Source organism: Actinia tenebrosa, unplaced genomic scaffold, assembly GCF_029948245.1.
Source record: "Actinia tenebrosa isolate PJP-AT-01 unplaced genomic scaffold, QUT_ActTen_1.0 PGA_scaffold2__45_contigs__length_23673736, whole genome shotgun sequence".
Classification (NCBI taxonomy): domain Eukaryota; kingdom Metazoa; phylum Cnidaria; class Anthozoa; order Actiniaria; family Actiniidae; genus Actinia; species Actinia tenebrosa.
This window is the reverse complement of record NW_028292579.1, coordinates 23,187,158-23,201,049: the sequence shown is the minus strand read 5'-3', so window position 1 is coordinate 23,201,049 and position 13,892 is coordinate 23,187,158. Positions and strand designations below refer to the sequence as shown.

Here is a 13,892-nt window from a genome sequence, read left to right as displayed (position 1 = left end):
AATATTACGTCATACTACGTCATACTTTTATTATTTTTTACAGCTAGTATTTTTATTTAGCTATTAGTCATTTACAATTGTTGCCGGTTAATCAGTTTTAACGAATTAGACATTTTATGCAGGCACAAAAAAAAATTAATCGTTATGTAAATCGTTGTTGTTTTTTTACCTTAGATGAGAAAAGCACTGCTTGGGCTGCCTATGGTCTACGTTGCTAAAAATCCTTGTGCTCATACTCATTACCCATTCATAGGATTTTTAGAGTGACTTTTAACAATGGGGATTATTTTGGGGGGTGGGATAACTTTGTTTGTTTAGAATAGACCAGTTAGGAGTTCCAAATATTACCATTGTGTTTCTTGATTACAGACTCACTTACACAGGGTTATAGCCTTAGCCTCCTTTACAGATGTTATTCGTGTCAGTCTCTTATAAAGGGGGCTAGGTCAGCCTCAATTTTGTGCAGAATATTCATGTGTTCTAGACAAGGTCCATTAAGTTTCAAAGTTGTGCATTCTTTCCTTTACGGTTGGTATTTGTTAATATTTAAAAACTGATACAAGGCTAACCTTGTGCAAATGAGACTGTAATTGAGGAACACAGCAGTAATTTGGGATTTGAAACTGGACTATTAGGACTTAATTATATAAAATATTAGACCTCCTTACATTGGCCTCAATGTTTTCACATTTCAGACCAGGTTTTATTCTTTAAGATTATTTGTTTCACTGGTATCCATATTAATGAGTATTCTCATGCACAACTGTTGAGAAAAGAAATTTTACTCAAGGGAATGACACATGGTTTGAAATGGAAACATTACATCCAAAGTAAAGAGGTCTAAAATTTATGAAAAGTATCACAACAAATAATAGTTATGGCACTAAACAGAAGTTGATTTTAGCAAATGTTTGTGTGAGGCTAAATGGCTAACAAACCAGATAGTGAATGCAGTAACTACCTCTGAGCTGATTAAAGTTAGGACACAGCTAGCTAACTTACAGAGGTGAGGCAATAGTGTTACTGATTCATCTCTTTGGTTTACCCAGACAACAACCAGAAATTCAGCTTATTGCAAGTCAGCACTAAACACTACCTGCCTGGCTATTATAGAGTTTGATTTATTCTGTAAAAAGGCCTAAGTGTAGCAATGATATTTACATCAGCTATTCCATATATTTGGTCCATTTGTCATTCATAAATGTCTTGAACAACATCGAATCTATAAACAGATTCCCTTTCAAGTGTTCAACTTCATGTTGGAGTATCCTAGCAGGCCACCCGGCCGCTCTCCACGTCACAGGGCTGCCTGACAAGTCCAAAGCAGACACCTCAACCTCCTTTGCCCTTGGGACAAGAGCACTGTACCCCTCTACACTTAAGCACCCCTCTCTAAAGGCCAGCATCAAAGGATCGATGATCTTCAGCCGTGGGTTAATAAAAACCTTGAGGGGCACTAATGCGATACCCATTCGCCTAAGTTCTTTATCAGAAAAGCCATCGTCCTTGAGTTTTTTTATGTGTTTTCCTGTGTATTCCATAGCAATCACTTGTAGACCGACTCCAATCTGTGGCGCAGCTATTCCGGCTCCATTGTGGCTGCGCATTTTTTTAATCATCCGTTCGACCATCGCTTTAAGATCTGGAGAATGAATAAAGCTAAGATCCACGGGTTCTGCAGCCTCGCGGAGCATCGGATCTCCGACTTGTCGAATTTTGGGATCTTTGGGAAGCAATGCTTTTAGATCCGATATCCACTTCGAGATCGTCCTGATTTGTCCTTTTAATATAGATTGAGCTTGGTACTTGTAAATGCACTTAGGCACATTTCTTGTAGTTATTCGCAGCATTGTAAATTTAATTTTTTTTACGAGGTACCCATTTTCGTTAGATCTTCTTCACCTCCATTTTGGAATATGCACGTGCATCCACAGGTAACCCAGCTTTAGATATTGGGGATCCTGTGGTGCATTTGAATGGCTTTACAAAATGGCGGACGTCGCGAGCACTTCGGGGCAAATATCGAGGAAAATCGAAGATATTCCTTCTAGAGTCATGCTATGGAGCGAAGAGGAAGCGGCTTTAAAACAAATAGAGCAAGTCGGGGTATCAGCTTGTGGGGCTACAGCCGCCCTAAATGTTTTGGTAAGAAAAAAATAATTATTTGACAAAAATTTGATAATTTTATTAATCATCATAATATTAAGCTTAATGTTATTTTCTATTTGATTTCAGGGAGTTCTAGGTATAACAGCTGAGGTTCCAGATGTTGTCAAAGCTGTTCGTACACGCTTAAGGATCTGGAAGCACCTTTACCCAAATATCTCTTATCAAGAAGTGTAGCTGGTACAACACACACTGACATCATTGACGGCATCAAAGAAATAAGTAACGGCAACATTACTGGACGATTTTTTAATTTCTATCCAGAACGAGATGTTGATATTTGTTTATGGTTAAAGACATGGCTACTTAGAGGTGGGATCCCTGTGGCGACACTGAATTGTCAAAAGGTGCCGTACCCTGATGGGACAATCCCTGATGCATGGCATCATCAAATGATTTGGGGTGTAAGTGAGGATGGAATTCATGCAGCAAACCCTTGTCTAATTATACCAGAAAAAGAACTTATGACTCAATTAAGCAGTGAGTCAGTGCTATTAATAAGAAGGAGCGATGTATTAGAAAGATGACATGTGAACATGGATGAGACACCTATTGAGACTAATGACTGGGCAAGGCTACAAGTGGTGCAGCAGATTGAAATGATAATCAAAGAAGAAATGCTTAAAATTTTATATGGAAATAAGCTGAAAGATGATGGCATGACCACATCACATGTTGTTATTCCTGCAGCATATAAATCTGGCATAACAATATTTGTAAAGAAAGGGTCCATTGCAAGTGATTTTCTTGATACTGAAGGGGAAATTCCAATTAAAAACAAAAGTTAAAATGTTATATTTGAAAATCAATAATCAATCAAAAATTTTTGTCAAAACTTTATATTAGTGTACTTAGCGTACAAAATCATTAGTAACAAAGGACCATTATCAAAAATCCATTATTAATGAGTAAGCCCAGTGCTTTTAACTAGTATTTTACAGTATGTGAAAATATTGGACAAGCGTCATTATCATCAATCATCATCATGCGTCACCATCATCATCATATTTTAAAATGAAGACCTCTCCAAAACATATTGTGATTAGAGAGTTTTCATCATCATAAATTATTAATATATCTATTAATGATAACCAATTTTTTGCTTACTCCTAATCTTCTGTCTTGGTCTGAAACTTTTTTTTACCTACTTCCTTTTTTATATTATTTGTTTATTTATTCATTTGTGTTTTTTATGGAACCAAAATAGAAATGTTTTAAGGGGACTGTAAATGCACAGGTATAAGAGTTAACTATAAACTGTGTTAAAGAGAAACTAAATAAAAACTGGTATGGCTTCACTTAATTATCTATAAAAAACTGGTATTTTTAAATTTCCCTGGAGAGCCTTCGTAAAAATTTGGGTTCCCTGTGGTAAAGTTAACCCAGGTAGCCCATTCATCAAGAGATATCATTCGGTGACGCCATGTTTCTTGAAGTATTGATAGGAATAGCTTCTTTTTTGACTTTGATTTATGCCCTTGACCTGTTTAATAGGAAGTCAACCAATTTCAATGGAAAACATACAGTGGTAAGGCTTAGTTACGACTCTTGTTGTTTAAATTTGAAAGGTTAATTCGGCAAAATATAAATTGAAAATGTCGTGTAGCCTGACAAGTTGCCCTTCAAGCAAAAGAACATTTTTCAAGCTTTATTGAAGATATTTCATTAATAAACAATAATTATAGATTACAGGAGGATCTAGCGGTATAGGTAAGGCACTGGCCATTGAACTTGCCAAAGTCGGTGCAAATATAACACTCCTAGCACGTAATGAGGTAAGATACTCGTCTTTCTGCTTCCTACCATATATAGTGTAAGCTACTATCTTTCTAGAATATTTATAGCTTTTGACGATTTTGTCGGCATAGTTTTATATATTCTTTCCTTCCTTCATTTCTTCTCTTCCTCCATGATCTCCTTAAGCCTGTCCCTTCCTCTTTCTCTTCCTTCTTTCATTCATCCCTCCCTACCTTCCTGCCTTTTCTCCTTTCCTTCTCATTCTCCACAGTATCTTCCTTCTTTTCTCTCAGTCCTCTCCTTCTCTAACCTTTTTTCCTTGGGTTTACTTGAAATGGCATCAATAGATTATTAAATTGTTTGAGCGGAGAGTCTCCACACTACTTAATGCCCACAAGTGTAAACAATAAAAGCTCTTAGTTTTGGGTTATGGTGACAGGGCCGTAGCAGGACCTGTATGTTTACCAAGGCAAACAAGCAGCAGAGGCGGTAGCAAATAGGGGGGTTGGGGACACGCACCCCTGGAAAAAGGTTTGAAATTGACAACCCCAGAAATGGGATTTTTAATGTTTTGAAAGGCATTTGTAACATTTAACCGAGGCAACTGCTTCCCTTGCCTCATAGTGGCTACAGACCTGGATGATGGTTAATCCGATTATGTTTCTCTCAGGAAAGGTTAGCAAAAGCCAAAGCAGAAATAGAAAAGCATTTGCTAGAAGGTAGAAAGGTAGGTGATACATACATTGATTTCTTATTAGACATTATCAGCTTCGTACTTCAAAGTTATGTATTGCAAAAAATTTAATAGTGAAGAAATAAAAAAGGTGCGCACATGCTGTGTGCAGTAGTCATAAAGCACGCAGGGTTGGCAGAACATGAGAGTAGTGTCAGGAGAAGCACAAGGCGTAGTGGAGTGCTTCTCAACACTTCTCGAGGGTCCTGCTTTAAAACTCCACATAGCACAGCAAGCAAGTTTTTTATTTCTTTTGTAAAATACAAATTTTCATAACCTTTTTTTTTGGATAGGAATGATACAACTGAAAGTGTGCATGCGTGTTGTGTACTCTCATAAAGCACACACTCCCAACCAATCAGAACTCGAGATTTATAATAGTTATTTTACAAAACTTGTTAGATTTGTTGTTTGTTGTGCACATTCCATACCATGTGATGTCACTCTTGGGAGTTGATTCTTTCATGTGTAAATATCTTTAACATGTTAACGATAAAAGAACAGTTGTCAAGGGAATGTCATGTGATCTGAAATGAAGCTAAAAATGTCTATTCACTTGGATTCTAGGTGCAAACATTTTCTGTGGATCTTAGTAGTGATATAAAACAAGTGGAGAAAGCATTTGACGAGGTGGGTCAAAACTTGTTAGAAAATAGAATAATTAAGTTGATGCAGTTTCTAATTATGCAATAATATAATTTTACTTTAATAATTAACTTCTGCACTTCTAGCTAATGTTTCAGTTATCAATTGATTTAACAATTATTTCTTTTTTGGGGGGGGAGGGTGGAGGGGAAAATGCTTTGCCATTCTATTCATATTTTATTCATGCTTTGCCATTTTATTCATATTTTATTCATTTATTTTATTCATTATTTTAACAGGAACATCTAATTTAGCACAGGCTAGTTTAGATAGAGTCCTGTACTGTGGCGGATTTAGGGGGGGTTCATTGGGTGCAAATGAATCCCCCCAGCGGCTGGTACCTTGGATTTTTTATATTTTTTAAAATAAATAAATAAAAGTATGGTACTAACTTATGAGATTTAATATGAAATGGGACTGGTGGATAGGTTATCCTTATCAGGAGCGCCCCTAGGCCAGTGATGTGCCTCATGGGAAAAATGATGATGCAAGAGAACGTTATTGTTGTGCTGAGATTTGCAAAAATGAACCCCCCCTCTTAAAGTCCTGGATCCGCCACAGCTGTATGAAATAAATATAATTACAAAGTAAATAAACACTACATTAATTACAAGTTACTTTAATGCAATACAATAATAATTCAAAACTAAACAATGCACATAGGTATTTCTAGCATTTAAAATGGCACTTGGCCTTTGCCTTAAACCATCTTATCAAAGTATGTACACCTATTTAGCAGAAATATACTTTTGTTTCCTTGTTTTCAAGGTGTATAGTACTTTTGGTCCAGTGGATGTTCTGTTTAACTGTGCTGGGTATGCAACCTGTGGGGTCTTTGAGGAAACAAATATTGAAGACTTTAAGGTATTTGTGAAATACTTGGCTTTCTATTCTTTCTTAGAGTAGAGTAGATTAATATTTGGACATGCATAAATATCGTATTTGAGTGAGTGGATCGTTGTGGACAGTAAGCAAATGAATGATGATTTTTTTTGAAATAAAAAGATTAACAGGTGAATGTAACCATTTGATTGTATGAATGAAAAATGAATAAATGAGTGAATGAACAAATAACCAATAAACAAATGAACAAAATTTAATGTACAAATAAAAGAATGAATAACTGATCAGACTGGTTAATTGACTGACTCTTTCCTTGATGGATGGTCTTATATTTTATGAATAGAACATGATGAATACAAACTATTTTGGAAGTGTTTATCCTACCTATGTCACAATAAAGAACATGAAGCAAAGAAAACAAGGCCACATAGTGTTTGTCTCCTCTATGGGAGGACAGGTATGCCAGTCAGCCTTTCCTTCAAGTGCCTATAACCCAATCTGACAATATTCTCATTATTGATTCTACATGGGGTATTAAGCTGTCGCATGGGGAAGTCAAAAAGTTTCATAGTTTGAGTGAGGCTTCTTGTAGTTATAAAGGTTTATAAAAAGGTTTTATAAAGGTTATAAAGGTTCCAAAACTATATGCTAATGCTGTGACGTATGAGAAGTCATTTATGTTTATTTGTTGTTCATTGTAATTTGAACCACTGGCTACCATGTGAAAATTAACTTGCAATAATTTCTGTAAGAGCAATAGTTATAACAATAACTGTATTTCGAATTCAATTTATCTATGCCAGTAATGTTTTGTATATGAAATGATTACTCCTAATACGTCACAGTCATTAGCATATGGCATGAAAAAATCTTTATAAGTTAAGAAACCACGCTCAAGCTATGAATGTTTTGAGGTCATTCAACATCTTACCCCATGTAGAATCAATACTGAGAATATTGTCAGAAGGGCACTTTCAATATCATTCAATGGTTTTTCTTTGTCTTCTCATGTGACTTTATCCCTGTTCTAATTTTATTGTTATTTTAGCTTGGAATCTTTGGCCTTACTGCATATTCAGCATCTAAATTTGCAGTCCGTGGCTTTGCAGAAAGCTTGTTCATGGAGGTAAAGAAATACCTAAAAACATCATCTTATGCTGTTTGAAAAGTACCTTAATTTACAATTAATTAATACTAAGTGTCTCCCTTGTGTTTAGGTAAAGCCTTATAATATTGGAGTCTCTGTGGTATTTCCACCAGATACAGATACTCCAGGATTTGAGAATGAAAATAAGCTGAAGGTGAGTCTGAAAGTGTGTTATAGATGGTAGACTTAGTGATTACAGTGCAACTACCGTAATCGGGGCCATTTAGACAGTTAGGCAAGAGAACCAATTAAAATGTAGAATGAAAATAATACATTCCGACTTTGGGTAGTGGAGCCAATCAGAAACCTAGACTGCACAAGAATCATCATCACATCATCATTCACCACCAGCATAGCAATATCAACACCATTATCAACAATATCACCTACATTATCTGCAACAACAGCAACAGTGTTATCAGTGTCATTACCATCACATCATCATTCGCCATCATCACCAGCATACAGTAGCAATATAAACACCATAAGTTGCTGCATAAGTTGCTTGATATTCTGCACAGATCAGCTCAATCAGATACATAAACATATGCATCGCCACTATCACCTGCACCAACAGCATTATCATCAACATCATCATTTCATCATCATCACATCATTGCACCATACAATGATTATTCTTGAAAAAGAACATCATTGACAAGAGTAAAATCAAAAGAGATAAATATATGACCCTCTCTTCTTTACTATTTTTTGTTAACATTGTTTACTCTTTGCAGCCAGAGGAAACCAAATTGATCTGTAGTTCTGGTGGCTTATTTAGCCCTGAAAGTGTTGCAAAAAATATCATTTCTGGAGTTGAGGTTGGTTGCTTGGAACTGCACATGTTTTCTTGTTTCTTGTTAATAGAAGACTTGCACTTACAAGTCACATGACCTCATTTCCCTTAAAATAAACAGCTGTGTCAAAATTAAGATCAGAAATGAAAAGAGCACCTCAACATTAGTAGGATGGCCGAGTTTTAGCTCATAACAAGCAAAAAAGGAGAAATGACATTCAAAATAAATTTCAATGTTTTATAAGGATTTGAATGGGGAAATGCAGTGGATGGCTATGAAATGTTTGATTCTATAATTATTACTATTTCTCCTAGAGTCAACATTATGAGCTAAAACTTCACCCTCAATGTTGTCAAGCTACTCTTTTTATTCCTAATGATTGTTCGTTTTCACATAACTGCTCATTTTAAGGGAGGTAGGGTCAGGTGGCCTGTTAGTGCAAGTTGTCTATTGATCAATAATCTTGTATTGTTTTAGTCAAGGAAGTTTCTAATATCCTGTGGTTTGGATGGATGGGCACTTAATGCTGTTACCTCAGGAGCAGCACCTCCTTCTTCCTGGATGGAACTGATTACACAGGTAGATATTTGGCTGAGTGGTTCCACTATCCAGAGCTGAAATTATGTATTGTTTTTATTCCACAATAGACTAGATTTTCAAGGCCAAGGTTTTAACACTTCACCACCATTGTATCAGTAATGGTTACCAGGCAATGGTTATACTATGGTTATTACAAACTCATGATAATTCAGTAATTCTTGTGTTTTTCCTAGGTAACAGTAATGGGAGTGCTTCGTATAGTAATGGCATTTACCTCAATAAGTCATGATAAGATTGCTAAAGAAGGAAGAACTAAACGAGAAGGATCTTGACTGATAATAAAAGTAACATGTAGTAGTATATAAACAGGGCTCTCTTTACTAGCTCTGCTACTAGAGACATCCCTGAATAAATATTGTTGAAATATTAAAAAACATATATATAAATAAATGACATTACCAGAATGAAAAGTAATGACAGGCATGACAGTTTGTTACAATAAACAATAGTGATCATGTGATTGATCAGAATGTTCCCATTTCAGACCATGTGTCGTAAGGTAGTATACTTATGACACACGAGGTCTGAAATACTCAAGGAATGTTAAACGGTCTAAATTGGAAAAGACAGAATCTTCAAATTATCTTGGGTTTAAAAAAGGTGTAATTGGAATTTAGTAAAATAAACTTACTGATTAAATAGATAATTGCATATAAATAAGCATTGACTTTAATCACTGTGACGGGTCAATGGGCAATAGATTTATTTGATTGAAGCTCATCTATCAATTATTGTTACTTATTCACAGTGCAACTTTTGTCTCAATCAGCACATAGCAATGAAAACAGTGGTAATCAAGGTATAACTAACTTGATCCTTGCTGACTAAAGAGTGTCTATGAGAATTCATAGTTTACTCCTTTATTTATTCAGAAAAAGCCGTATCTTTTATTAATAAAATTGTTTTGCAAATTTAGAAAAGTGCTCCTGAACTAGGCCATTGAAGAAATATTGAAGAAAAAACATCAAAAAAATTACATGTATTTCTGCATTAAAAAACTGTTTTGTTTGCTCCTGCAATTTTACTATTGATGGCTTGCAAGCATTTCCAAAAGAGTTAAAAGACAAAACCATGGCGGCCATTGTGGTCCCATTAACAATGGATGCTAAAAAAAATCTTATGTTAATGGCACCAACAATTTCCTGAGAAGCCATGATGATGTAACGTGCAATCAAGAATAAGAAAGTGTTTGAGTGAATAGTGTCCCAAAATTTGATGCTAGTGTATAAATTAGCCAGGACCAACACAAAACCACAGTATAAATGAAAGTTTTCCTATGAATCTATTGGTGAACCTTATACCAAACATTTAGTGCTGGCCAGTGGTTTATGGATTTTGTGAAGATTTTTATATTTTTGATCAGTCAGTGCTTTAGATCCTGTCACTTTTTTTCCTGTACACTTGCAGTACTTTTCTGTCTGTCCACAACAGCTCCATATCGCACCGTTTCTGTAACATGGCCAACCAGCCATGCTGCACATACAGTCATTAGCATGATAGGCAAAAACACCAGTGTGCTTGTTAATAGCTGGTCTCTTCTTGTGTGGATCAACACCTTCCCAGTACTCTCTTTTCACCTTTCTAAACCCTGGGGGTGGGGATGGTGGGGGCTTTGAGTTGTTTTTCTCTGCCATCTGAAAATACAGGTAAACACAATTTCTAACTTGCGGATCAAATTCAAATTTAGCATGCTGGGTTTTGGAGAGGGAGGAAAATTGGAAATACCTGAAGAATCAACTTGGGAGAGACCCTAACACTACTTACAGGCATAGTTAGTAGAGGGGACTGATCTCCCTCTACTTACTAGCTGGGGGGGGGGGGGGGGGGGGGCACTCCGACCTGAAAAGGAGGGTGAGGATGCCTTTGAAAATTATGAAAATGACCCTTTTAAAAGAAACCTAAGTCTTATCCAGGTGGGCATGGCAACTAATAGGTACCAAATTATTTATGAGTGCTAAGTGACAAAAGAGGTACCAGGTTATTCTCTGGAGGTCCTTTTAGATTTGTACCATCCTAAGAGGTACTAAATTGCAGATCTGGAACCATAAAGGGTACAATGAGAATCTCTGCCTTTTTATATGTGGGAGGCCCCCCCCAGGCCAACTATGTTACAAGCGACAGTGAGTCTGTTTATAAAAATTAAACCAAAGACCCCAGAGGTGAGAAATGAGAGCACTAGCACTACGACTCCAGAAGAAAATGTTGAATTTAAGGCTTTCAGAAAATATGGTTCACAGTATTTTGGGGCATTGGAAAATATTTAGAGGGTTCAATAAAATAAATTGATATTTCTCAAATTTTGAAACCTTTAAAGGACATCAAAGCTACGAGATCGACGAAAAATTAAGGATCTTTAGTACACATGAAGGTGCGTCCTAGATTAATAATCTGAACTAAAGTACAGTACAAATTTTATTATTAAGAATCGGTTCGTTATTTACATCTCCCTGGTTCGTTTGCATACAACCATGAGTGCAGTAGTATTGCTTTTTCGAAAAATTCCCAAACAGGGCACTAATGAGAGGACATTGCTTCTTGGGCTTTTTATATTTTTGCAGAAATCAAACGAAAACAAAATAGATACGTGACATAATTCAGCGCTTGTTGCACATCAATGGCTTCTTTGTTGTTGTTTTCGCAAGTACAGACTTGATCACTTACGTAACGATCGAATTTGTAAATAAAACCTTGAAAACGAAGACAGTGTTCACCGATCATAGATCTTATATCCTTCTCGCGTTACATGCATGTACCAAAACATAACTCACCTTTGCTAACCCAGAGTACGAACTGAGTAAAGATCGATTGAAAGTTGGCGTGAGAACACAGGGTACCCACTAGGAGTGGTGTCATATTAATATGGGGTAGGCATCCGCGGAGAGGATAATGTTTCCAATAAAATAAAGGCTGAAAATCATTATTTTTAAAACGTTTATTAATTACATTTTAAAATATATTCGTTTTTCACAAGTCTTGAGATGCAGAATGGATTACAATAACAATGATTGTCATTGGCATGGCATGCTAGATTGTAGTGAAATACCACCCCTCCCCCTAAGAAGAAAAAGCATCGGATGGTTTTTACCCGTAGTAGTCAGGTCTCTTATGGCAAAATATAGGTGCCATCGTTACATAAGTGACAAAAGCGCCAAATTTGGCAGAGATGTTCCTTAGGATCCACTAAATAATGTTAGAGGGGGAGCCCAACGCAATTCTCACAATTAAGGGGGATTAAAGGGTTTTTAAAATTTACCTTAATTACGAATTGGGCTACCTGTGGTGGTTCGCAGTTTTCAAGTAAAACAGCTCACAAGAAATGCCAGTAGTGACATTTATTGACTGAAACTATTATGCTTACTCATTTCTTCGCATATACATTACATAAGGCTTTTGGATATTTCTTCGCATATACATTACATAAGGTTTTTGGATATATACTAGTTCCCAGTCCCTTCTCGCCAAAGCTTATTGCAATTCACGTTCCCTTTCTCAAATTCGCATTTTGAACCTAAATTACTGCTGTTAGATCGACATATGTTCGCGAAACAAATGTACTTTTAAATAGCGCTAATAGAAACGACAAGAGATAACTATATTATTAGAATTAAGTTAGGGCTACATAACGGAAACAATGTTCGATCGCTGAAACTCTTCAGATTGTCATTTAAGCTTGATGCAATTACTTTGTTAGCATTGGCATCTACAAAGGGGGGTACATCCCAAAGAAGCCTTGGCACACTTGCATCTTGTACAGGCACGTTTGCAAGAGCACTTAATCAGTTCACTACAAGCCTTGGATACTTCGGGAATAGTGATCCATTTCGGAACCCATTTGCCATCAACTTCAAACCACGAGAACTGCCCTGGTGATGGCACAGGTGGCTGTGGCTGATTGCTAACTGTCCAGATACCGGCCTGGTAAACGGTGCACCGGACATGCTGCAAAAGGGCATCCTGCAAATAACAACAGTGTCGATGTTATTAAGGATTATTTAGAAAGAGATTGATCCTAGTTTCATGGAAAGAGGGTGCAGCGGGTTAGTTCAAACTTGTCATTGCGAGTATGTGTCCTGTTAGCGTCCTGGCTCCCTGACTCTTCCTCTCATAAGTGAATTGTAGACAAAGTGTGATAAAGAAAAAAGTAATATTTACCTGTGTAGGCGGGAGCTTGTCCATTGCTCTGCTGTTCTTGCAGAATAGCTCCATCCGGGTTAGGTTGATGTCGGATAAGGGACTGAGCTTATCGTACAGGATTACCGTGTATCTCTCGATCTGTTTGAAGAGGGGCGAGTCTGTCGTAAGCTGCATAAATGGCGTTTTGGCAAGCATTTCGAATGTGGGCGTGACTTCTGGAAATATCTCCCATGCCTGCCAGGCTGACTTCTTCCCTTTCCCAAAGAAGCAGGAGGTGGTATCGCATCCAGTTAATGCGTGGAATACAGGCAGGGAAGTAGATCGTGGTTTACCAAGTACAGCACAAATAGAGTTGACGCTGACGAAGGGAAAGTTTCGACCCATACCAAAGGCAAGCCACAGATCAAGTTCCGGCTGGACTTCTCTCAGGTCATGAAATTTTCCCACCAAGATGACTAGGATATCGGTATCCACGGTTCGGACGAGGACAGTTTTCACCTCTTCAACTTGGATGGCGTGAAGGATATGGACCACAACCCTCGTATCTGCCTCCTCGTGAGTACAATCTGTCATAGCGGTTACAGAGCCAATGGAAATCACGGAAGTACCTGGAGAAAAATCATTTCGGTAGTTAACGTTTTTTGTGTGATTCCAACATAGGTTATACACATTAGCATGATTGTTACCACTTTTCAATATGTCTTAGTAGAACACTGAGGGGGGGTCGCTTAGCCGAAAGATTTGTTAGTTAATTTCCTTTTTTGTATTACACATACAGCATATTTTGTTTGAGTATCATAGCTGACATATGTGTTGCATGTTACCTGATGTAACGTGGATTGTCTTCGTTTCTGGCCAGTTATGTCCAGCAACCTTCAACGATAGGAACTGAAACAACTCTTGTTTGTTTAACGGGTCACGCAGGAAAGACAACCAGTTGGATGGTAGTTTAGTATACCCAGCTACTTTCCGTCGAACGCCTTTGCCTCTCTTCTCCCTGGTGGACTCCTTGAGACTATTAGGTATGTATGTGTCCCAGACAACGTCCACTCTTCTACTTCTCTGGCTGCTTAGGTGGGGGATGAAGACT

General features: G+C 37.1%; 4 protein-coding genes and 1 pseudogene across 5 annotated transcripts; 2 read left to right on the top strand and 3 right to left on the bottom strand.

Annotated features, from left to right (window-relative positions):
- Positions 1-9: 9 nt before the first annotated feature.
- Positions 10-1,898, bottom strand: LOC116298555 (peptide deformylase, mitochondrial-like). The gene has a single exon (XM_089033547.1). It carries the CDS (start codon positions 1,848-1,850, stop codon positions 1,167-1,169), a length of 684 nt encoding a protein of 227 aa, XP_088889673.1. The 5' UTR covers positions 1,851-1,898; the 3' UTR covers positions 10-1,166.
- Positions 1,899-1,986: 88 nt separating this feature from the next.
- LOC116298554 (uncharacterized) lies at positions 1,987-3,469 on the top strand (annotated as a pseudogene). Its single transcript, XR_016120528.1, has 2 exons — positions 1,987-2,145; positions 2,236-3,469. The product of XR_016120528.1 is annotated as an uncharacterized LOC116298554 (transcript).
- A 95-nt stretch (positions 3,470-3,564) lies between these two features.
- LOC116298553 (3-dehydrosphinganine reductase) lies at positions 3,565-9,328 on the top strand. The gene is made up of 11 exons (XM_031707062.2): positions 3,565-3,694; positions 3,852-3,941; positions 4,574-4,630; positions 5,204-5,266; positions 6,050-6,145; positions 6,468-6,581; positions 7,173-7,250; positions 7,342-7,425; positions 8,009-8,092; positions 8,546-8,647; positions 8,842-9,328. Exons 1-11 carry the CDS (start codon positions 3,590-3,592, stop codon positions 8,938-8,940), a joined length of 972 nt encoding a protein of 323 aa, XP_031562922.1. The 5' UTR covers positions 3,565-3,589; the 3' UTR covers positions 8,941-9,328.
- A 26-nt stretch (positions 9,329-9,354) lies between these two features.
- Positions 9,355-11,500, bottom strand: LOC116298556 (uncharacterized). The gene is made up of 2 exons (XM_089033780.1): positions 11,437-11,500; positions 9,355-10,302 (listed from the first exon to the last, which is right to left on the bottom strand). Exon 2 carries the CDS (start codon positions 10,300-10,302, stop codon positions 9,964-9,966), a length of 339 nt encoding a protein of 112 aa, XP_088889906.1. The 5' UTR covers positions 11,437-11,500; the 3' UTR covers positions 9,355-9,963.
- A 133-nt stretch (positions 11,501-11,633) lies between these two features.
- Positions 11,634-13,676, bottom strand: LOC148909633 (uncharacterized). Its single transcript, XM_089034643.1, has 3 exons — positions 13,627-13,676; positions 12,821-13,410; positions 11,634-12,622 (listed from the first exon to the last, which is right to left on the bottom strand). Exons 2-3 carry the CDS (start codon positions 13,373-13,375, stop codon positions 12,356-12,358), a joined length of 822 nt encoding a protein of 273 aa, XP_088890769.1. The 5' UTR covers positions 13,376-13,410; positions 13,627-13,676; the 3' UTR covers positions 11,634-12,355.
- Between the last annotated feature and the right edge of the window lie 216 nt (positions 13,677-13,892).